Source organism: Rhea americana, unplaced genomic scaffold (genome assembly GCF_003343005.1).
Source record: "Rhea americana isolate MKP2758 unplaced genomic scaffold, rheAme1 scaffold_187, whole genome shotgun sequence".
NCBI classification, from domain to species: domain Eukaryota; kingdom Metazoa; phylum Chordata; class Aves; order Rheiformes; family Rheidae; genus Rhea; species Rhea americana.
The window spans coordinates 1,246,343-1,270,892 of NW_028186005.1; the positions used below are offsets into that span (position 1 = coordinate 1,246,343).

General features: G+C 37.6%; 1 protein-coding gene across 2 annotated transcripts in view; it reads left to right on the forward strand.

The window, feature by feature from the left end:
- The first annotated feature begins 6 nt into the window (after nt 1-6).
- The window catches only part of MOB2 (MOB kinase activator 2), a 115,706-nt gene continuing 91,162 nt past the window's right edge, over nt 7-24,550 (forward strand). The window contains exons 1-2 of one of the 2 annotated variants that reach the window (XM_085302174.1): nt 7-146; nt 10,047-10,111. Coding sequence is in view for 1 of the 2 variants with exons in the window: in XM_085302173.1 (XP_085158299.1) it covers nt 130-146 (17 nt within the window). In the remaining variant the exon portion in view is untranslated. The remainder of the gene's footprint in view (nt 147-10,046; nt 10,112-24,550) is intronic. The other variant, XM_085302173.1, reaches the window with a different exon arrangement.

A 24,550-nucleotide genomic window follows, 5' to 3' on the forward strand; every position in this document is an offset into this window, starting at 1 on the left:
CGCCGCCGCCGCCGCCGGGAGGAGCCGGGCCCCGGCACCTGGAGCGGGAGCTGCGGGGGGGGCCCATGAGCGGACGGTGAGCCGGGACGCGGCGGCCGCGGGAGCCTCGCAGCGCGGCGGCACCCAGCCATGGACTGGCTCATGGGGTGAGTAGGGCTTACCGTGCCCCGCCTTCACACGCACACGCGGAGGCACCCGGCGCCTCAGGGAGCGGCTCCCGGCTCGGCAGGCTTTTCCTCGTCCGGGCAGCCCCGGGGCCGGCCGGAGGAGGGCTGAGGCKGGCGGGCGCCAGGTGCGCGCAGCGCCCGGCGAGCCGTTGGGCGCGCGGGGGGAGCCCTCGGGGGCCCCGCTAGGCTGAGCCGTTGGGGGCGCGATGGGGGTGAGAGCCGTTTGGCTGAGCCGTGGGGTGGGGGGCGGAGGGGGTGAGGCTGAGCCGTTGCGGGCGAGGGAAGGGGCGCGAGAGGGAGCCGTTAGGCTGAGCCGTTGGGGGCGCGAGGCTGAGGCGTTAGACGCCGCCGCGCGAGAGGCGCCTCCCGGGGTTGGGGGTCCCGGGCAGCTTCTTGAAGGGGTGCGGGCCTGCCTCGGCGGGATCGAGGTGTCTCTCGCCCATGGCGATGCTGAGCAGTGCAAGCGGTGAGGGAGGAATAAATGACTAATCAGTTATTTGCAGTAGAGATGACAACCAGTGTTACATCCTGCGGTGACATTAAGAGGAAACGTTAGAAAACGCTCCTGGACCACACGGAGGCGAGCATGTCTGGGTGTAGCCTACTGTGCTTGAGGGGAGGGGGAGGAGGTGCTGAGAACTTGCCTTGTCTCAAGCAGTTGCTCTCTCACTTTTTCTTTCTTTCTCTCTCTCTCTCTCCTTTTTTTTTTCTTTTTAAGTAATTTTCCTTTCTGGATATAGAAAGGTCAGGTGTTACAGGTCTGCATGCATTCCTATTAATTTAGTGTGAGACTAGTATCTCTGCAACATAACTTCACTTTCCACCTAGAGGCTTGCCGAAGTTTAAATGTCTTCCTGTGAGGAGGAAGAGGAGACCTCACCAGAGATTAAGGCCAAATCAAAGATGTGCCAGGAGGCTTGGGTAGCCTGAAATTAATAGAGATGTTTACTCAGAGATGGAAGGTAGAAAGCACTTTACTGGTTTTAGGTTTGAAAACCTTGACAAGAGAGAGGAAGACAGTTGATGGTAGTGATCTGATACACTGTCAGTATCCCAAGGAAATTAAACTTGCTTGCTTCTTGCATGAGTTGTGCTGGTGACTTGGACTCAGGTGAACTGTGAATAATTATGTTTYGGAATTGGATGGGCAGTAAGTTTATGCTTCAGCAAAACTAGTATTTCAGTGATACTTGCTCTCCTTAGTTTCTTCTTTTGCAATAGTTTGATCTTGATCAGGTAGCTTTATTTTCTAATGTGACATGCTTAGAATATGGAGTAAGTAACTTTTTTGTTGCAATTACCAAATCTGGTGTGCCAGAAGGTTCACTCATGCATGTGTGTTTGTATGTACTGCCATTTGTCTCCAGCTRAACTGGTTTGCTGGTGGAAGTGTGACAGTTCCTACATATCTTAACAGTAGGCGAAGTCTTGAGCCAATTGTCAATACCAGTTATGTTTTTCTGTAAGTTTGATCCTTCAGCTGATGGGCGTGAGTGCTGAATATCTGTAGGGTATACACTGATTCTATAGTTTTCTTTCAACAGCCTAAGCAGTAGAAATACAGTATTTGAGCTGTGTGAAAGGGTTCTGTTCCATGTACTGATACAGTAGTAGGTTACAGAGCTAATTCTATTGTTGCATAGTCATAATGGAAATCAAATCCAAAAAAAGTGTCATTTACAGTAATATTTTCAACAGCTACTAAGTACAGGTGGTCTGTTGTATTTACTCTGCAAAAGTAAAAACTTAAATATCAGAGAGCTCCACAATAATTACAAAAATGTCTAACCCAGTAAGCCACCCATGCAAGCCATTTGGATGACTCRAGATGACTCGGTTATGTAGTTCTACTTATTTTGTGTAAATTACTTTGTAAAGCAGAAAAGAATCAAAGTTTAGTCAAACTGTCAATACATTAAAATGCCAGTTTTAGTGTAAAATTATTTTAGGCTTTGTGAAGTTGCTGTGCAAAAATGACCTTTTTTTTAACCAAGGATGGGCAGAAAAAAGCTGCCTGCTTTCCCTGTTGATCTGGAGTCATTTGTACATTACTTGCTTGTTCTCAGCTATATCTCGATATTTGTTACCTGACCAAAACCAGTAATGTCCCACTGTGTTTTTTTTCTTTTCTTCTTCTTTTTTTTTTCCTTTATAAGTTTGAGTTCTATTTGTGCAGTCTTCTGGGGGGTTTAGCGGGAAAGGAAAACATTGATATTTTGAAGGTTAAAGGGAAGGAAGGTTTTACAGACCCTTTTTAATCTGTCCAACTTATTGCTGTTGTTAACAACAATGCATATAATGTAAAAGGTTCTTGCTGTTTGTTGAGAAAGAAACTGAGGCTATTAGTCTGTCACAGCAGAGTTTTGGGTAACACAGCCCAGCCTTTCTTTCACTGACAACTTTCAACTGTTAGCCTTTTGGGTGAGAAGGGAGAGACTGCAGAAAAACCTGCAGAAATAGTTAGAAGAACAAGTCACTTCCAGCAGTGTGTGTTATCAGTCCTTGTATTAATTTCTTTTTGCATCTCTGGGTAACGAATTTTAGTCTGTTTCTTAGTGTTGTCACTTTTCTTGAATGAGTGTTGCCACTAATAGAAAGTACTGTGATCTTTCTTATTCCTAAATGTTTTGGTGTTTCTTGTGTAATGCTTCCTAATGTTCTGGTGTGAGAAAACATCCTCTAGTTCTTAACTTTGGATTACTAAGAAATTAACTTTCAAGTGCAAGTGAGTTAAATTAGGCGGTAGTAACAGTCACTTCTGTTCTAGATCTCTGCTCTTCAAGCTCATGTCACATTTATCGCATGGAAGATTTAGAGTGAAATCTGCTTTGTTCCTTAATGGTCCTCCCCTTTACTTGTGTTCTTTGGAAAAGTGGGGGAGGGGTAAGTTCTAATCATACCACAAAGGGCAGCCGCCGAAGTGTCTCTGATTGCCCCAGAGTGCTTAATATACAAAAACTGAAAGCTGAAGCTTATAAACAATAGTGAAACAATTAGAGATTAGTCAAACATCAATAGGTTTTCTGATCGCACAGCAAAACTTCAGTGAGGTGCTGCCTTCTGTCAAGTGCTTCAACATCCAGCAAAGTCCTACCAAAGAAAGGTGAATCWTGTTATGCTCAAACCTCAGTTTAACACCAAAGTAAACTCGGGTTGTGTGAGGTGTGTGTGTACTTTTTTTTTTTTGTGTGTGTGTGTGTGATTGGTTAGTATCTCTTACCCTTCTGCTGAATGACAGCCTTCACACTGATGTTGATGAAAGCTTGGTGTCACTTCAGTGTGTAAAGTGATGGTATGTATGTGTGTCTTAAAGAGCGTTCAAGTTTCGCAGTGTCTTGGGTCTCTCTCTCTCTTGCTCTCTCTTAAAATATATATATATACACATATATATACATATATATATATATATATATATATAGCATTTTCATTGTATTTTCAACATAACTTTGATTAGAGATCAGTGTTGCTTAATAGCTTTGTTCAATAGTATCTGACAGATCTATGTTATGCACTTTGAAAGAGACTTCAAATTTATGTTACAAATAGGATAGATCTGCTCTTGAAATTCAAAGTAGTAACAAAGCCATTGTGCCTTCTGTTGAGACTTGCTTTTTAATTTGGTTTATAATTCATAATTAAAAAGGAAATAAATTATTAAATGTATTAGTAAACTTGAACATGGTGTTGATTATTTTTAAACTTCAGCTGTGATGTCTACTGTTACACTCTTGTGTATCAAAGAAGAATTGTGTATTGTAGCTTTTTTGTGAATTGTTACATAAACATAGAGAAAGAAATTTTTATCAACAGTTACCTATTATGCAGAAGATAATACTTTGGGCTACATCTGTACTGTGATGTGGTACTATGCGGATTGGAACCAGGAGAACTGTAGCAGTTTAACATAGTTGTGATGGCAAAATACATCTGTGTGTAAAGGCATCTTATAGTGGCAAAAGAACTACTTTTGCAGGAATGAGCTGGAGAACTTTATATAGGCTACAGACAAAGCTTTCAGCATATAGACTAACCATGCAAAAAGGGGCTTATAGTGAAGAAAACGTGAAAAAGAATTTTATTTTTTTTTCTTTTTCAATGAAGCTTCTCTTTCAATMAACTAATGGCATTGCCTCTCATTTCTTATTTGAAAAACTACATCCTTGAAGAAGTGAAGTGGTGCCTATAGTCTTCTGTGAAGATCATTTGCTGTTGAATGCGTATCAGTATTCCCTCTGCATCAGAGGACTATRATTTCCCAGGATCAGCATAAGCATCTCAAGTGCTTGTGAACTGCAGTGTCCAGTCCTTTCCCAGGCGGTTCTTGCCTTGCTTACAGGTAGCAGTAAAATGTTAGTGCCTTTATCCACATGCTTTGGGTTCACTGCAGTACTTGAGACCCCTATTCCAAGGGATAACTGCAGCACCTAGCATCATCTTAAAAATAAATTTTTAGATGTAGAACTTCTACTGTAGAACTTATACTGTGTAATAAAACTTACTTCAGTAAAATATTTTTTGAACAGCAGGATATCTAGCCCTTGGAGGGGAATATGACAGTAAGAAAATAAATTATACAAGCATATTAACTTTACAATAGTGTATTATCTCTGTGCCTTTCTCAGACTGAAATTCACGGCTCTATCTCCCAGATCTAACCACAATGCAAGCGGAGCAAAAGACAATGGGCTGTGCGCAATAGGGATTCACCATGTTTTTAATTTTTAAAGTTGTAGCCCTAGCTACCCATACTGTCACAGGATCCAATGTTCAATTACCTCTTCTTTCATATGTTGCTCTGCTGACTTGGGAAAGAGGCCTTAAAGATGATTGAAGGCTATCCTTTTCTCATATCCCAGCCAAGATACTTTCACAACTTCAGCCCTAAGGATTTTTAGAAAAGCAGTGGACTAGAAAGATCAGAAAAGGCAGATGGAAGAAGAAGGGAGCAAACTCTTGTTCTGATTACTTGTGCTTGAAGATAGCATGGAGAGGTTCAGTCTGCTTAGGTGCTCTACCATTTACTGCCATTATAAGTAAAGCTCCTGTATTTTTACTCCCTATCTGGGAGTAAATCTCCCAGATATTTTCAGACTAGACAAAGCAAGTGGATGCAGCTGTAGGCTAACCTGTCTAATCCACTATAACAGCTTTCTCACTTTCAAATTTATTTTCTAATTTCAGTTAATCCACTGGAAGCAGTGCCCGTAATTAGCTTCTTTGCATAGTTTTCATCTGACCAGGACAGCTAGTTGGAAAGTGGGCTATGTGGAGACATTTGCTATGCAAATGCAATCTTCTAGATTATAAACTCTGCTGATGCGTTTTTAACAAACAGCTCAGAAGAACTTCTGTAGTGATTAGGATTGCACACTAGTAAGTTTATCTAGTGCCGAAGGCCATTATGGCATGCTTTCTTTTATCTAATTATAAATGTTTAGGGCTTAAGATCAAACTAATAGTTTGCCCRCTTTTTTGGGGAGATAGGATTTTGCCACTTTATCCCAACAATGATTTTGAAAGATATAGATTATGTAAAACACAGATACTGTTTTTTTTTGCTATCTGTCTCCTGTACTGCATTTATGGAAGTGTCTTTAAGAAACTTCCTCATAAGTTCTTAAGATATCTTCCAGTTTGGTATACACTGTGGTGAAATATGAGTAATACTGTTGCATAGAGAGGTCCTAACACTGAGCTAGTACATGATGTGAATAGCTGGGGACCAAAGATGAAAAATGACACAAGGTGAAACATTTATAACCAGCATTCTAGTACTGTGTCAATAAAAATCCATTATGCTAAGTTACACTTGTTAGACTAAATCTTTGTTGCTTTTGAAGAGGCTACATTAATTGAAAGGAATACATCTTGTAGTGGGAACAGTGAGGAAACCACGCAATATACTTTGCTCTCAGCTTGGCTGCTACCAGTACAGTTGAGCCAAACTAATGTTAACAGTACTTTTGTCTATGCCTACTTTTACATAGAGGTAGGTAGCTAATGATTTTCATTCTAGGTACTGCTTGAAGCTTCCTAATTGTAGAATGCTTTTATGAGAAGGAAAAAATGAAGAGCATTGGAAGTTCTTCAGCTGCTGTAACAGCAAGAAATGCTTTCAATCTTCTTCCCTTTAGTTATTTTCAGTGAAGAAAGTCTCTTGCCTTTATAAGGCAGTCCTCCTTAGAAGCTCTGCTATGACCTCCCACCTTTCACAGCTGCACAGTGTATATTCATGCTTCTTTTTAACTGACCTCACAACAGGTGTTTCCCTTACATTACATTCCATGCAAACTCTTGGCTTCATAGTCCAGTCTTCCTACTGTGGGAGAGCTGAAAATAACTCAGAACCTGTAAAACAGACGTGTCTAGTCCCACTGGGTAGAAAATGTTCACATATCCCTTATTTATTCCTATGTATAACACTACCTATGGCCTCCTAGGGTTTTCGTCTCAAGATAAATCTAGGTCTGTTTATGAGCCACTTGCACTCAGTTCACTACTTACAATTGAAGTTTCAATATTATTTCATATTCTTTTATTAGACATGAGTCTTACCTCCGTTAAACCAGAAGTTAACTGTGAATTGTTGTGCTAGTTGTTTTAGCAGGTAAAGAAATATCTCCATTAAATATTAACTTGTATTATGCATTAGTATAGTAGTGGAAAGGTGCTGTTTGTTTGATATCCTTGGAAACTCATGTTATGYAGTTGTAGAAATGGAWTCAGGATTTGCTGAGAAGTTAAACTCTGAACCACCCACTGTTCCTTTATATCTCTGGTTCCGAATGGCCTGAGATATATTACAGAAAGTCATTATTACTTTTCTGCCATAATGCAAAGCAATGCAAAAAAGTAACTGTAGAACCTTACACCCTGAAATGTCTTGATATACTTAATTATTGATTTCTTGTATTTGTTGCAGAAAATGCTGAATTCTTGCATTTGAAATCTGCATTATTTTAGCAAACCACTGAAATTATATTAGTTAGGCAGTTACTTGTCTTTGATTAATACAATGTATATGAATAGCAGCTTGCTTTTATGAGATCATTCTTTTTCCAACAAAGAATTTATTTAGGGCCATAAGTACAGATCAAACCCAAGGTTCCTGACAATGAACTCTTACTTTCCTTCAAAAAAGGACATTAAAAGGGTAGTAATACATCCATCTGCAAATTACCATTTCCTCCTCTGCACTGTTTGTGATAAATAAGTAGTGGTTGTCTGATCAKGTATCTTGCACGGACTGTTTGGAAGAACTGCAAAATATCTGAAAATATGAGATGCTGTGGGCTTGGAGCAGGTAATAAAGAATGGCCTCAAACCACCATCAGACTTGCTGTCCTACTTTGTTAAATCAGTTTATGGCAAAACTATAAACATACTGATGGTGAACTGGATGTTTATGAAGAATTCAGAATTTATAATTTGTTCTAAATCCAATTTCAGATACTTTAGAAAACTACTGACTGTCTTGCGTCAGGAATGCAGGTGGAATTTTGGGTGCCTGGCTGAGTCCAGCAGTCTCATTCAAGACAATTTTGAGGAAGCTTGGTTCATGCTTGATGGCCTATATAGCTTTGCCATATTTTACTGGCAGTTTCCATCTGTTATGTCTACTGGATATGGGCCCAGAGCAAGAATTCTTGAAAGCGTAAAATTAATAAGAGTCTGCAATTTTTAGATAGCTGTGTGTACAAGTTTGAACCTGGTTTTGTCAGATCTGCATGTTCTGTAATCACTGCTGACCTAGTAAAGAACTCTTAGTGGAATGCTGTTGAAGTAATCTGTGCAGCATTTTTTAACCTGTGTTTAGCCTTCTAAAATGAGTAATAAGGTTGTGAAACTTATTTACTGGATTCAGTTTTTAAGTGCCCTCATTAGGGCATTAATTTTTCCATCCATCTTATTATGCAATAAAAAAGAAATTTAGACTGTGTCCTTAGCTGTATTAAGCTTTATAATGCATGTGTATGGTTTCTTGGCAACCATGTGTTGCTTATAGTATTATTGGAGACTTTGTATCAGTGAGCCATGAGATCTCTACTTAAGGAAGAATTATGGCTTCATGACTTTACTAAAAACTGTTCCAGCGCTTCAGGCAGCCTCACTGCTCCGGAGACTGTGTACAATAATTTTAAATAAATTGATTTTAGAATTAGTCAGGCTGAATATAATTGTAAGTGGTTGAACAATAGTACAATACTGTTAGCATTTGGTGAAAAAATGGCAGTTTTGTGTGAAGTTAGCTTCCTTTCCTTCTGCCCGCCAAGAGAAAATGGTCAGGGGACAGGTTCTTTGCACAGTCCACAAAGCTCTGTTTCTGATTGTGGAAAAAGAAAGGGCTATTTGAACACTGAAATTATGTGCACACAATCAGAATTTGGATATAACTTGTCAAGCCTCTGAAGAAAGTCAGAAATTAAACTGGAATCAGGACAGGAAGGACTGTCATAGATCAAATTCCTCTTTATTCTGAACATTCAAAGAAGAACTCCATTAAGCTAAAATAAATACATGAAGAAAACTRTATTCTTCAGCAAGCATCTTCTGTGCTTTGGTGTTAATTGCAAAGTCAGAGTGATCCAGGCCCCCTTAACTTGCACTCTTCAGAATATATTTGCTTGCGTTTTTTTYCACTGTTCATAAAAAGTGTTCATTGAATATTTTTATCATCAGTGTTCATTGACTGGTTTACTAGTGTGCCTTCTCTACACTGAAATATGTAAATAATTATGACTTTTATCTGAGAAATGTTACATGGTAGTTACACACAAAGCACAGAATTTGTGTATAAGAGGTTATGTAGGTGAGCYTGAGTTTTTTCTTTTCTGTGATGCTTGTTTTCACAACCTTAATGTTCCTTCAGCATAGAATTTCCTAATTTATAGAGCTTCCTTTTTTTGTGTGTGATACTTCGTAAAACATAGCTATTCAGGAAAGGCTTTGTTTCATTGAGGATATGTTAATAGGTTATGCAAAACTAGGTAGAGTTGTTTTTTACAACAAGGTGTTTTATGTCCACTTTGTGGATGAGACTACTCAGGCTTAGGTTACAGGGTTAACTCTGTGGTTTCAAGTTTGTGTGAGGTGTGATAAATGATAAATAGCTTTTGTTTCAGTTCCTCTTTTCTCTGATGACATGCAGGTGTTGCTGGAACTCCAGTCTATSACCTTCGTGATTGTCATGACTAATAAAGTTTAGTGTGTAACTACTTGCAATCGGGTGTAAGAAGGAGTGAGTTTGTAGTGAGGGTTAATAACTTTTATTAGATGAACAGATGCACTTGGGGAGGAATAAAAAGCTTCTGGGCATATTTGAATCTTTTGTTTATGTTAATAGACTATCTTGACCAAACCTGTGTTAATGCTACTACTCCAATGTTGGTTGGATAAATGTTGCCTGCTGATTTAGCAACAGGCTGATATCTTTTTAAGAAGCTGACCAACCTACCTTCAAAAAGTCATGGGTGGGCACCAGTCTTGCAGTTGCCAAAATTATCTGAATCTCTTCTAGGAAAGAAAAGAGATTGGCAATTGGAGTGTTTATTAGTTCTGGTTGTGTTATCCAGATCCTCAAGTATACGTTATCCTATCCAAAATCTTTTTTTTTTCCTTTTGTTTCTTGAGCCAAGCTTTCTTAGTTTATTTGTAATTTCTGGTTGGTGTGCATATGCTAACCTGCAGTTTTGKCAAAGTGTATTTATTAGTCTCATCTGTGTCTCCTTTCTGTTGTAGCCAGAAAGTACTACTTTTTTGAATTAGTGATGGGCTGATTTTTGAGATTTTTTAAAAAAATCTGACTGGTGACAGCTGAACAGAGGAAATAGTAAAGGGAATGCTTCACCCTAATGACTGTTGCTGGTTTTTTTTTTTCAGTTGCTGTCCTAGCTCTTGTAAGTTAAGAGATTCTGTTGGATGCCCTTCTACTGTTGAATTTTCAGGTATTAGTCTTAATTTTTCTCTGTACAGTATTCCTCTTACGGACAAACATCTRGCAGTAGTTGCTCCTATTCTGCCCCTTCCTCATTGGATTGTTGTACTGCTGTTTGCTGTGAAAAACTTTTGAAGGCTATCCTGAAGTTTCAGTTATTTCAGATGTATTTATTAATGCTTATTAGGCAGATGATAGGCTTTTACCGTGTGATCTAGCATAGCACGTTTTCATTTTGAGTCTGAGTTATGGGTGCTAGTCAAAGTGATTTGTGTTCTAGAAACCCCAGAATGTCTGTGATGAGGGTGTCTCTGTTGCTCCACCCTGCTGACCGTGGCAGTTGTATTTGCCCAAGACTCACTTGAGCCTGCTGAGGCTTGAGCTGGTGATGTACAGCGCTGTGAAAATTGTTCTGTGAAAGGAGAGATTCTGTGTTAATGCTTGTCCTGCACAGCTTGGTATTTAGCTATAAGTTTACAGGCTAGTTTACTGTTGAGAAAGGTGGCTTTCCTGTTTTTTTTTTTTTTTTTTTTTTTTACAGTAGTAGAGGGTGTTTAAAAGTGTAAATGTTCTCCAGGCTTGCATTTCAGACAGGATGTGCTCCAAGTAGGTAAAATATTACCGATGTGTTAACAGAGTTACTTTTTCTCATTATGRTTAATAGAATCATTGCTGTTTGTTTAATTCAAATCACCTTGGTTTCAGGTGGAGTGAAAACTTACTAGGCTGACTGTTCAGGAATACTTGAAATTAGTCATCCTGTTAATGAAGAAATATTTTCTGCCATTGATGAAACTCTTTTCAGTAGGAAGTATATATAATCCCTCTCCCAAGTAGATATAACAAGACCAGCTCCTGCTAGATTTATTAAATTGMGCATGTTTAAACATTCAATTCTGAAAAATGATCTCTTTTTTATTTTCCACTTGGAAAAAAATTATTGAAAAGGTGATATCTTTATAATAAAGATGGCCTCATTTTAACACATTGGTTCTGCTCCTTTAGGGTGTGTCAGCTGTCCTGAGTACTTCTGAGCCAAACGAAAAGTGTGAAATAAAAGGCTGTCAAGTATTTGTGTGAGCATCACAAATTAAGCTTGAAGGAAAGGTTTCTCAACTTACAGATAGCAACTTCCATGAAGWTTTTAATTGTATTTTAACAAATACAACTCAAATTGACTCTTTTAACTTGGTTTAACTTGCTGTGTAGGAAAGTCCTTGCACAGTCTCAAATAGGGAAAAAGAAATTTTTGGCAATAAACTGGAGAATGCATGAAGTATATCTGAAGTTTGATGGTACTCAGTATTAAGAACAGTGTTTGCCATTATGGTAAGCTGATATAATCCCAGCAAATTGGAAGCAAATATTGAAAGAAGAAAAGTGCTTGCATATGTAAGAAAACTGCTAATAGACATCATCATCCTTTCTCTGCAAGGCATAAAAGAGGAATAATAATTATTTTCCACTGTTACTAAGACTTCAATAATTTTATAAAATATTGCAAATGCCTAATAGTATCTTATGTAGAATCATTATCTGTAATTGAACTGTAGCTATCGAAATAAGTGCACAAAGAGCTTAGATCCTGAGATTTCCAGTATGGGCTTGAATCACTGACGTAAAGGAGTAATTTATCATTCATCCAGATAAATGTCTTTGGCATGGTTAGGCATATGCGCACATTTTGTCAGTGGGCCCCTGCAACATGCTGTGCATGTATCACAGTATGCTCCTGTGTTGGTGTCTGTTGTGACTTTTTGATTGCCTGTGGCTGTGAGTATTATTGGCTGCCCTTTAATTCCTAGACCAATAGTTCTTGTCCCATTGTTTGTAGAGAACATGTTCTAGTTGTGGACTTGGCATGCTTCTATTGAAGGTGTGAATGTGGTTTGGATCTGTCGTTTTATAGACTAAGGTCCTCGTCCTAGCTGTAGCAGAAATTAATGTGTGCAATTTGTTGACGTCACAAGTCAGGCTGTAAGATACTACTCAGTCTCAAGGGAAAAGAAAGTAAAACCCAAATGTCTTTTAACTGATATGAGWTTTGAACTTGAGGGCGGCTAACTACCAACTCAGTACACACTTTRTAGATTATACAGTACTTGAGTGGGAAAGGGTCTTTTTGACTTGATAGTGTGATGGAAAAGAAAATGTGGTTAGGCTGAAATGTGTAACTTCATTCCAAATTGTGTGCTCTGCCATTCCATGTGAAAACTAGCATTAGTAACTGATTCGTATTTACTCTTTTTATTATGTTGATCAAGKGCTTTAGAAGTCAAAACTATGCATCTGTTAAATAAGCTATGGAAAAGTACGTGAGGTTTGGAGAAGGTCAAAGACTATTGTAATAGGAGAACCAGACTATACATGCAAACCAAATCCGCTCAGAGCTTTTTGTTCCTACCAAAATGAAGATGCATTTCTTTTTCCCTATTCCTCTTTATTCTAATCTCCACTATCTTAAATCTTTGACTTAATTTTGACCTGTTTGGTAATGCTGGCCAAACAATAAAGCAGATATATTCTGTATTAACAAAAATAAGAGGGGATAATACATCTTTGTTTTTGGTATGTTTTGGATGGAAAATATAGCATCATTTTAAAAGGGTATTGTCAAATTAAAGGTTTCTCTGAATTTGACTAACTCTTTATCCTTTTGCAAGTACATACCAAAATATTTGCACATTTTACATGCAAAAAAATGAGAAAGGACCAAACAACTGTGGGAACAACTAAGGCTAGTGAAGTGGGTGGAGCTCACAGGAAATGAAGCAAAAATATTGTAAGATAAAACTGTCCAAAAAGCAGTCTAATGTACAAGGAAGACAGTGGTTATTGCATTGGCATGGGCTATTCATTAACTAGGAGTTGCTAAAATAAGTATTATTTTAAAGTTGCAGCTAGCTACCAGCATGTAACTGCATTATTTTTTCTCATCTTGGATTTGCTTCTCAGTGCCATGGTATTGGAGTCTAGTAAGAGAATGGCCACATGACTATCGCAGCAGGTGCTGTCTCGGACCTCTAAAGAAAAAATGATGTCTCTAACATGCTCTTCTTACAAAATCAAATCCTGAAGAACTTCAAGTTAACTAGGTTTCAAACAAATACTTGTTCTGCTTCATCATATGAAAGAAGAACAGCAAGTTCAGAAGTGGAGGGCAAGCAAAGGCAAAAGTGGGTTTACAAGACAGTCGACTCATCAGCATACTTCTGCAGTAGCAAACAACTTTTACATCTTGCATAACAGTGAAAGGTTGGAATACTAATAAATGGGAAGAATTTTTGCATACAGGGTGTAGTTAAGCCTTAGGGTTTAAGTTTTATGATGTCACTAAGGCAAATAATGTAATTCTGTAAAGATTAGCCACATTAGCCCGTGTATCAGCAGTTGTACTAGCTAGGGTAATACTGATTTTCGGTCCACACGTCAAAGCCAAACAGCCAGAGCCAGGAAGGAGTTTCTCCTGGGATATATTGTTYGATGATTAGCTGCCTTTACAGAGATTTATGTCTTCTGAATCACTCCAGTGTTGGCCACTGTCAGAAATGGAATATTAGGTTTGGTTAGCTGTCATTTTGCATTATACATGGTCCTGTGGTGCGGATGTAGGTATCCGTTACTTAGTGAAATGACAGCACACTAAAGWTTTATCTTTTCTTCTATTTGCAAATAGCTCTTCTTCCAGTGTACTGAAAATTGACACAGTTCATAAAAATCTAATTGTTAAAAAGAAACAAAAATAAAACTTTTTTTTTTAGTAACTTGTAACAGTCATTTGCAATACCTATTCCTTTTAAAGAAGTGCTAAATACATTAGTTGGTGAATTGATTTAAGTTTCAAAAACTTTTAAGAAGTCCTCACTGAGTGCTCCTACATTTGACTTTGAAGTCAGTGCTGTCTTTGCATTTGCACCTCCATTATGTCTCTTACAGAAAGGTTCTTGATATCTCTTCTTCCTTGTTTTAAATTCATACTTTTTGTACAAAGGTGAACTTTGTCAAATTCACTTTGTGTGAAGTCAGCTGTCTTGTTAGCATGTTTCACCCTTGCCTTCTTTCAGAAGCCCTGAATTACAACATCTTGTTCCTAAGGATGTTGTTTCTGATATTTACTGTTCCCTGTTGTTGGAGCTTCGCCTTTGGGGCTCTGGCTGTCATTGGACATGTGGACTAGTGACTTCTAATAATATTAATAATGTAATGATAATGAGGGGGAAGAGATTTTTTTTTTTCTTGTGGGGGAGGATTATTTGAAATTTCATGGAATGAAAAGTATCCCAGGATGTTAATATTTAATCACTGTGGTGAACTTTCTTTAGTACCAGCTTTCTAGAAGTGAAAATCTAGTAGAAATTTTTTCCCTCCCTAGAAAGAAGCAAGAATTAAGATTGAATCCATTGTTACATTGACAAGAATAGAATATAAATTTGGAAACAAGACCATGTGGTTATATATAAGAGTTTTTATTATTCTGCCATTGTCTTTCCACTCTGTAGTTGCTTGCTTTTTTATTGTAGCTGCTTTTTAAAAGCAAATAATCTCTTTGGTTCACAGGTGTATTTTGAGAGATGCCAAGTGGTATGTTGACCTTGGTCTTTTCTGCTTGCATCTRTAGTGCTGTTTGAACAGTTTATGTGCATAAAACTTTCACATACCTCAGGAATGATCTGAGCTGAAGCTTATGAAGTTTCTATAAACTTTCATCTGAATTTGAAGAGCTGATTTAGCCTATGTTATTTTTTTTTTGTGATTTTTTTTTTAACATTTAATCAATACTATTTTAATATTTAAACATTGTTTGCTGATTATAATACTCTAGTAGGAATTTCTCTAGCATCTGGAAAGATGGAACAAAAAGATCATAGATGTAARGTACTTTTCTTAAATATAATTGCTGTGTAGAATAATTTAAATGCTGAAGTGAATTTTCTTTCCCCAAAGGAGCTAAGAGAGAGACTCCATGGTGGAAAATAATTTTGATCACTCTGTTGTGTGTGTAGGGATTTCCCCCTCTTTTCCCTCCCTCTCATTAGGTGCACATTTTACTTGGTTTGGCATATGTGCAAGAGAGATCTGAGCATGTGATCTAAATATACTTTGCATTTTTAAAGTTTTATGGTTAGTAACTAAGGCTAGCTTAATAATCCCAGCTTTATTTYGTTCTTGTCATATTAATGCAGAAGAAATATCTTTTTCAGGAGACACGTAAATAGTATCTAATTGAGTACCTGAACAAAATAAAATTTGTTGGCTAATGCAAAGAATACTATGTGACAAAGCCAATACAAACAGCTGATCAGTTGAGTGATACCTCTGATTTGGTGGTATTGTATTGAGAATAAATAAAGTTTGTTTAGTGATTGGAAATTAGTGGGGGTTTTTTTGTTTGTTTGTTTTTTTTAATATTCCGTAGAGTTTTCATTCCAGTTTTTTTTTAAACCTTCCACTTTCTTCTCACTTCACTGGTATATTTAATGTTTTAAATCATATTGATACAAAATCGTTGTATACACAGTAGTGTCTATGCAAGTTTTATGAGAATTTGCACTGGATTAACTAACTTAATTCAAAATGTAAATATAAGACAGTGTACAGCATTTTGGTTTTATATCTCAACTTTTCTCTGAGACCCCTTTTACTAGAAAATACACCAGAATGTGAGTGGTTCGGTTATTATTTTCCAAAATCTACTGGGGAAGAGTCAGTGCCTTGTTCTACAATTAGATTTATCAAAAGGATGACCATATTGTATTCAATAGGAGTGAACGAGGCTGTAGCAGCTCTTATGAGCCTTAATTATGAAAAGCTGCACAGATTTTGTAGTTGCTGTGTCACCCTTCGCCCTTTCTCTGAGGAAATATCCCTTTTATCAAAGCGAGTCAATGAAGAAGTTGKTGATAAATTAGGATAATTTTGAATATAGTCACATATGGGAGTGGAAGAGAAAGAAAGGAAAGTCAAAAACATAGCAAGTACTTCCTCAAAATGCATTATGGCAGCAACTTGTTTGTAATGTCCAATATAGACTTTCATGGGATATATTTTGTCAAAAGAAAAATTACATTATCTGGCTTTCTAGCATAGCTGTTTCAGGGCAAGGCATACACTTTTTACTAGAGGAGAACTATTGCTTTTTATTACTCCAATTTCTCCCTCCAGTAGGTTTACTRAGGACAGTGTTTTTCTAACTGCACATTGCAAAACTGAAAGACCTAAGTGATACACACATGAACTGTGAACCTTTCGGTAAATTGCCTTTTTAAAACAAAACTAGTAATGACATTGATACTTTATGTTGAGCTGTGTTAGACTATAGCTCTGTGTGTTCTCAGTGTTTTGGGTGCTGAAGTAAATAAATTTTTATGTTCAGGAGCTGGAACGATTGTAAATGTGCCACAATAGCCTGTGTTTACTTGGGTTCTCATTACTGTACCTTTGAGGGAAATATTTTTAACCCAGCATCTGACAAGTGAATACAAATTTCTTTCTATATATGTCATTGTCATAGCTTCTTTGTTGTTGCTTGATATTATGAGAACAAAAGAAAGCTAGAGATCCTAGTGAGAATGTTAGAGAGGGATTAACAGAGCCTTGTAGCTATGGAGTTAAGCTGGAGTTCTGTTTTCACTGCCAGTGACATCTTGATTTATGCATACTGGGGATGTTTTTAAACACAGAAGCAATAGGAAGTAAGGCAGTCTGCTTCTAGCCTATGTTTCCTGCAGGGCTTCTTGGCTTTGCCTTCCGGTGAAACAACAGCATTTGGGAGCATAATCTTGTCRTTCCTTACATTTGTTGCCGTTTATTTGTTTTGCCAGTTATGTAAAGCTGCAGGCTTGAATCTGTTCTCCCCTTTCCTTAATCTTCCTTGAAGATACAAGTTGGGAATGTGCGTTTAAAAAATATCTTGTGCACATCCTGTTTGCAAATTGTGTTATTTCCTTCAGTCTTGTACTTCTACTGAGAGTATGCCTTGAAGGATGTCTTGTGCTTGCGTCTGATACAGTTGGTGAATACTAAGGGTAGAAGTGCATATGTTCACGAATGGCATATGAGTATAGCARCTAGCAAGATTGTTTTAACTAGTGTATGAATCTGTAGCTTTTAAAGAAATATTTTGTGATGATAGCTAGGTTTTCTGAACTGTGCCCCCCCCCACAGCTTAAGGTGTGTATTAAGAAAAAAGTAGTCTGATAGTGGTGTGAACATTGAGACTGTCATTATGGAACAGTGTAACCACAGATGAATTTGTGTGAATACAGAAAGCAGCAGCTTGGAACAGAAATATAAATCTCTCGCTTCATACTGCTTTATTTATTTCAAATGTGCGGATTGCTGAGGTAAACAAGCCTGCAAAATTGAGAAGGGTTAGCCATGGTACTCAGCATAACAAAAAGCAAGCTACCGTCCATTACAAGTATTTCTGAGTGGCCTGTTGCTAGTCAGTTGTGAAAAAGTGACATAATCTGCGATTCTAGTAGTGTAGTATCCTATTGTTGAACTAATGAAATGCCTTTAAATRTTTAAACCTTTGTTTGCTAAAAATTATTCATATAGTTTTGCTTATGTGTTTAATACAAAAGCAGAATGATTGATAGAAATTAAATATGACAAATGAAGGAAATTTTAGAATGTATCAATGGAGTTTTATTAGGGATGAGACTGGAATTAACCTCTAGTCGTATCTCAGTTTTCTTTGGTATTAAATTGCTAATACAAGATACTGATTAGGGTCTTCCCATTCAGTGAAATAGTGTTGCTTCATGTTCTTTTGTAGGCTACTGTAAAACAATCAAGCTGTTAAAATCATCTTAAAATATCTGACCACCAACTATTCTCTTTTTAACACTTCATAGAGAAACCGCAATAACCGAGTTAAGAAGTGAAATATGCTTTCATCTGTGTAAGTATCTGAGGTAAAAAGCACCTGCGTGTGTAGATTCTTTCCCAGTCCTTTATGTRTCCTAAAACAATGAGACTATTTTTTGCTACTGCTGGAGACCRGTGACTTAAGGAACTTAGGCATAATACTTCACTGAAGTATGAATTTTCTCGTTCTCCACTTCTGTGCAGTTTGTATTGCTCATTTTTGACACTGTACCTAGAATTTAAATTGCTATCTCTCTTCATCTTCCTTGTATTTCTAAGATATGCTGAAATTTAGGTAACTGTTTTTTATTTCAGCAATTTTTAAGGTTGGACATACTATTGTATTAAATGGCAAACTTAAATTGCTTCATAGTTTGTGCTTAATTTTTTAATTTTTCCCCACTCATGTTGATAATAATTTGCATCTCTATATAGGAGAAATGGTGCTTATGTTTGTTTTCTCTTGTAATGAATAAATATGGTTTGGAAAGTTGCTCTTCCTAATTCACATCTTCAGAGTCTTTGTGTGGTTCTAATTAGTAGGTATTAGCATATGTATTAAAAAGCCAAATATGCAATTACTATTTGAAAATTAAATGTAGGTTTAGCTCATCTGTTTTATTTGGATTTATATTGAACAAAGCGTTAGCACATAGAAATAGGAAAGCTATAAAATTATGCCATCAAATCAACATCAATAAAAATTGATTGATATATGCCTATTCCTCTCACAGTATCCATGCAACTGAGCAACAAAAAATGATAAAACAAATKTGTTGCTACTCCTCCTGCGTGAGATTGGAGAATGTAAATGTGAAATGAATGTAAATGTAAAGCACTTTAACAGTGCTTCCAGCATCTTACAGCATTGGGAGGGAGGAAATCAGATGGATCACTTTGGGGAGGAGGAATATTTCTCTTTTAGGGCAAAACAAATTTGTACTTGTTTTGCCAGTTGTGTTAATGTGCCACCCAGCATAAATGTTTGTACCACTAAGTCTGTAATACCCACTAGTGTGGGGATAAAGGAGCAGGAGCTCTGTCAATGTTAAGAGCTGTGCCTAATCATTTCTGCTGTGACGCTTGCTATGTTTTTAAAAATTCTTAATCTCTTCTGAAGAAAATGAAAATAGAGATGAGCTGTTGTCCAACTATTGTGGAACATTATTTAGTACCTTATTATGCTCACTACGCACTGTATCTTGTCATTATTTTATAATGCACGTGATAACTTTTTCCCTAAAAGAGAATTGTAGCAGCAACTGAAAGRTGTGGAAACACAACCTTGAAGATTTTTCTGCAAAACAGACCTCAACCAYGTAGATTGACAAGGAGGAACAGATCTTTACTTTTTCTGATAAACTGCACTACTGTATCCTATAATAATAATCTTGCTGTCATACATAGACAATGTATGCTGTAGTTTCCTGAGCACTTTTGGCCAACTGCCGTGAGAAGTGCTGCCTCTTCTGACTACTCCATATATTTATTCCTCTTTCTTTTGCTAGCTCAAGTGCTTGATGGATCTCATTAGAAATTGGATCTTGGTAATGATGCASGTTAAATCTAATGGAAAGAAAAACAACATATAGGTTTTACTCAGATCAGTTCCTGATACAATTCATTATATTGCTGTACAAATACCTCTACCTGGGAGAGGGGCAGAGTGCCCCAGAGGGAGGATCRAATGACCAGGAGGAATAGAGAGGGAGTGGGATCAAGATCTCTCATGTTGTTAGTGGCAGTTTGTTGGCTTAAATTATTTGTGGGACTATGTAGGTACTATAAGTATCCTTCTCAGGATGTCTTTATGCACTAGACAGCAGTTAAAATGCCCCTTTTCTATAAAACAGGCTAAAATGACTGCATTTTCAGTTAAGTAATATGTCCTCTGAGAAATAATTTTCCAAATGTCTGTAAAGTTGCTCCTCTAATGTGCCGCAAATCTGAATCTAGAAATGTCACTTTGACAAAACATGCTTAAACTTATGTTTAGAGGAAGAAAACAAATTTTTAATTTGATATTACAGTGTAATTAATCAAGATGGCAAAATTATGCTGCCCTGGTGACTACAAGAGTAATGGGAAGGGGGAAATTATTGAAATGAACTGGCTGTCGGTTTGCCAGGGATCCTGTTTAATCGCTGACGATCTCTTAGGGTTTCTGATGATGGTTTGTACATACATGTGTGAATCTTTTCAGGAATTTCTAAGAAGGCTGATATGTTTTAACAGATAGATTGATATGTTTTAAGATACTTGCCAGAAATGTAGTTTTAGCTGCAGTTTAGCCATTCTAACCTGACTGTCATTGTTGGAACGGTAGTTTATTTGTCATTGCAGCTTATTTTCTGCTAAAATCARACTACCTCTGTTTTATATTTAAGTTGCTTTGCTACAGCAAAGTGAATGCAAATCAGTCACAGTCCGTGACTGATCATTTGTGTTCTGTCTCCTGTGGTAATAGCCAGCAAAAACCTCAGCACTAAGTCGTATCTCTGTTTTGCTAATTTTTCTCATGACATAATATTTCCTAACTGAGATGCCACGTATCTTGGGGACAGGAATGGATTTGGGTTTTGATTAAAAAAAAAAAAAAAAACACATTGCGCATTGATGGATACAACTGTTAGGCGTGAATCCTGCTTGTTGAAGATGTGATTGTAGAAGATGGTAAATGACCTCCCTCTCTCCAGTGCTGCAAATGGTAAACTCATGCTGGTCAGGGGACCAAAGAAAAAGTTACAAGATAGGATGTGCATCACTTACTATCTATTAGCTGCATGCTCCCAGCCAGATATCTTGTGATATGAAAATCCAGCACTTAATTTCCAAAACAAAAATACATTTTATTAATATGAAATGACATAAGATTCTCAACTAAAATTCATTGTAACAGAAATTAATTAACTTACTTTGCTAGTTGTGCTTTGCTTTGTGCATGACTCACCAGAAATAACTAATTTTGTTCAACCTGAAGTTACCTAGCTGCTCTTTACACTAAGTTCTTCTGGTCACTCTTAAAATTTCTAATTTTGTTTGCCTTTTTTTTTCAGTAATATTTGTGCTTCCAAGACATGGGAGGCAAAGTATTGATACACTTCTTACAGAGCCAAACAAGCTGTGCTGAGACTCAATGCTTTAGAGGTCTCTAGTGTATTGTGAAATGCTGCCATGTAGGTTTATCAGGAGCAGCTGTTTTTGTTCTGTGGACGGTTCCATCTGGGTTGRGGGGAGAGAGCTGGTGGCTTTTAGAGATTAGGTGGTGACAGTTTTTCTCTGGAAAGTGTACCAAGTTTTAAGCAGAGCTACTGTAACTGAGATAGGAAGTGAAAAGGGACCCTTGAGAAAAACACAAGCTCTACTAATCTTTCTTTGTGTCAAAAGAAGACTTCAAGATTCGGGTATCTGCATGTGAGTCTAACTGTAGCCTTGCTTAGAGGAGTGCCTGACACTCCCTACTTCACCAAAGATCTGGCTGAGCTGTTACAGACATTTGGACATACAAGGCCTAGATGAGGAGTCAGAGCAGCTGTGTCCTTGTGCAGTGAGAGGGCGGATGTCTGGTTTATTGGATTACCTCTTGTCAGATCATGGCAGTGCATGCTTCTTAAATCCCTCGGACAGGGAGGGAGTGTCATATAAGGGATGGCTTATTTTAGGTAAACTAATTTAGACAGCAGTCCATTTTATTGTTCTTTGCTGAGAAATGCTGAAACATTTTACTRAATGGTGGTATTTGGTCTTCAAAAGGTTTACGTAGGATACTGTGGTTTTTTGTGGGCAGGAGCTGCATGGCAGGTATGAGCTGGGCAGAGGGCCTACAGCAGCTTGATTAGTTTCTTCACCTTTTGTTTAACTTCAGGAAGTGGTGAGTAAGTGCTGGCTTTTGATGCAATTCCTACTGCCCTGCTTCTCTTCTTATCCTTTTTCCTAAGCTTATGCTGGTTAAGAGTTGACCATAAACATTAGTTCAGTTGATTCCTTTTGTATTAAGGGGTAACTATGAAATCTTGCCATAGCAAAAGAGCAATGAAAGATTTATGATTTTTAATTCTTGGCTATTTGAACCTGATGTGTTTGGAGAAAGTGGTAAAGGTTTTGTGGGATCTTCAATACCGTTGTTGTCTRTAATAGAATCACTGCTATGCTCAGGTCTTGTACCAGTTTCTTAGTACGTAAGGCAAGTGTTTTGCTCTCCATCTGAACAGAAGGGACTTGAGAATAATGTCTTTTAAACAAGTACCATACTGTGGTTAATTATCTTTATCTTGTAAGGGACAGCATTGCTTCAGATTTTAGTTCTGTATTCTCTCTCACAGTGTTTGGAGAGCTTCCAATTACTGCATAGGAATAGATTCCTCTTCCTTGAAGATGAAGGTCTCCTATCTTCCGTGACTTAGACACTGCTACTAGAACACTGTTGGTTGTATGTGAGAAATGAGAGAATGATAGATAGCTTTTGGGACTCTAAGGTAAACATAAGAGGCAGTTCCTCAAAGATAATCCCATTCAAAGGAGAAGATACAATGTTTGAATTACACAGTAAACCTAGAACAGCTTCTTGTATTAAAAATTTGTCCTGTGCATTTACTTTATGTAGTTATGACAGTGAACTTTGTGTCCAGATTTTTGCAAGTGATACAAATGAAGTTTTTAATCTTGTCTTTTAAGCACAGTGAATACTTGCTTGGAAATGCTTTTAAGTAGTGTTTTTTTCACTCCCCCAGAGCATAGTCTTATGAAAGGTTCATTTAGGCTGTGGTACCACTGAGAGGGAAAGGAGGATGGGAATTTCCAGAATCTGTTCTGGCATGGGCAGAAAATAGCTGTTTTGTCAGTTTATCATCTTCAGGAGACTACAGATGCTGTATCAACAATTTGTGTGACTGCACTCTGCAGGGGGAGAGAACAACTTTTTGGGAGACAAGTTGCTTTTTAATGTTGATGATCATAAACTGATAATTATTTGTAGAAAATAGGATTTAATAATTCAGTTGTAAATGAATAGTCCTAGGTGTAGATATAAAACTACTGTTGAAAGTAGTTTGAAATAGTTTTATCCAAGATAGCTTATGAAGTGGCTACTAAAATTTGGATGATTCTTTCCTTTAAAGAACAGATCAGTTGAAAATTTTGGAAGAAATGTTTGCAAAAACTGATCTATGTGGATTTGAACTCTAAGGAGAGATGTGCTGTATTTGTATTTAGCTGTCTCACTTGTTTCCTAAAATAAAGGTTTATAAAGTCCTGTAGCCTTGTTGTAAACTTTACAAAGTTTTTTTTTTCTTTTTCTTTTCCTCCACTTCACTGTAGCGCGCTCTACCCAGTGTAGTTGGGAACATTTTACAATGGTAATGAACTTGGCAAGAGAAGAGCCCTTTGCCTGCTGCCAAAGTAAAGCAAATAAACAAATAAGGAAAACAAAAGAAGATCCCTCCCTGTCCCTTTTGCTGGTTGCATGGGGTGGCTGGCACCATGGGGCCATGCTGGCGGAAGGGTGAACTATCCTGCCCTGCGTTCCATGCAGATGGTCTGGAATCAGGCCACCCTGAGCAAAGTAGAAAATACCACGCTCTTAGCCGTGCCACTTGGATTTAACTGGAACCAAAGCTAACTCGATCAAAAAAGGGTGGGAAAAAAGAGCACCATCAATTAAAACTATTTTTCTATTTCAAAAATTACTTCACAATTTTGGTCTACTGACAATTGACTCTTTCCTTACGTTTACTCGGGAGAATCTGAATTCTTCCATCAGACAAATGTTAATGGGTTCTTCATCTTAATGATTAAAACCTTTCCCTTTTGAGACACCTTACTACTAAGAAAGTCCCAGTTGTAACCATATGATCAGATTCCGGGAATCACTTGAAGAGAGTAATCTTTATGTGGTCAACTCTTTTGGATCTCAGCAAAATATTGGCCTTCTGCCTTCAGGAATAGTGAAGTGATGCATCCAATGCAGCAAATACCAGTGCTGTTTCTCATTTGAGATGTCTAGTTGTACTACCAGACTGATTTATATCTACAGCTGTGATAATAGTAACTCTTGACAAAACAAAAGTAAATACACCTTGTAGTACTCTTTCAGAAACCTTCATTTCAAAACTCTGAACTGTATCTGAATTTTATATATATTAAATAGACTGCAGAAGAAATGTGCTGAATGTTGCAAGACAAGATACTTAACCTGCATTAATCTGTTATTGTCAGCACCATTGACTGTAATAGAAGCTTTTGGGAGGTTGGACTAGATGATCTCCAGAGGTCCCTTCCAACCTTACTGATTCTATGATTCTCATCGCTAATGAAATCTRCAGGTAGCATGAGAGAGGAGTGGTTCTCTTTTCTTGTAGCTTTCACATTATTTGGTTGATCACCATTAAGGAAGCAAAGCAAAAAATGTAGTGACGGATACAGTAATGATTCTTTGTAATTATTTAGGCAAAATTTGACACCGTTAAGGAAGTAGAACGCCCTATCCTTAATTGAAGGGTATGATAATGATACTTTGTAGCCGTTCAGTAGGTAAAATCTATGGTTAGTGTCATGTATTGTTTTTAAATCTGGAGAAGGT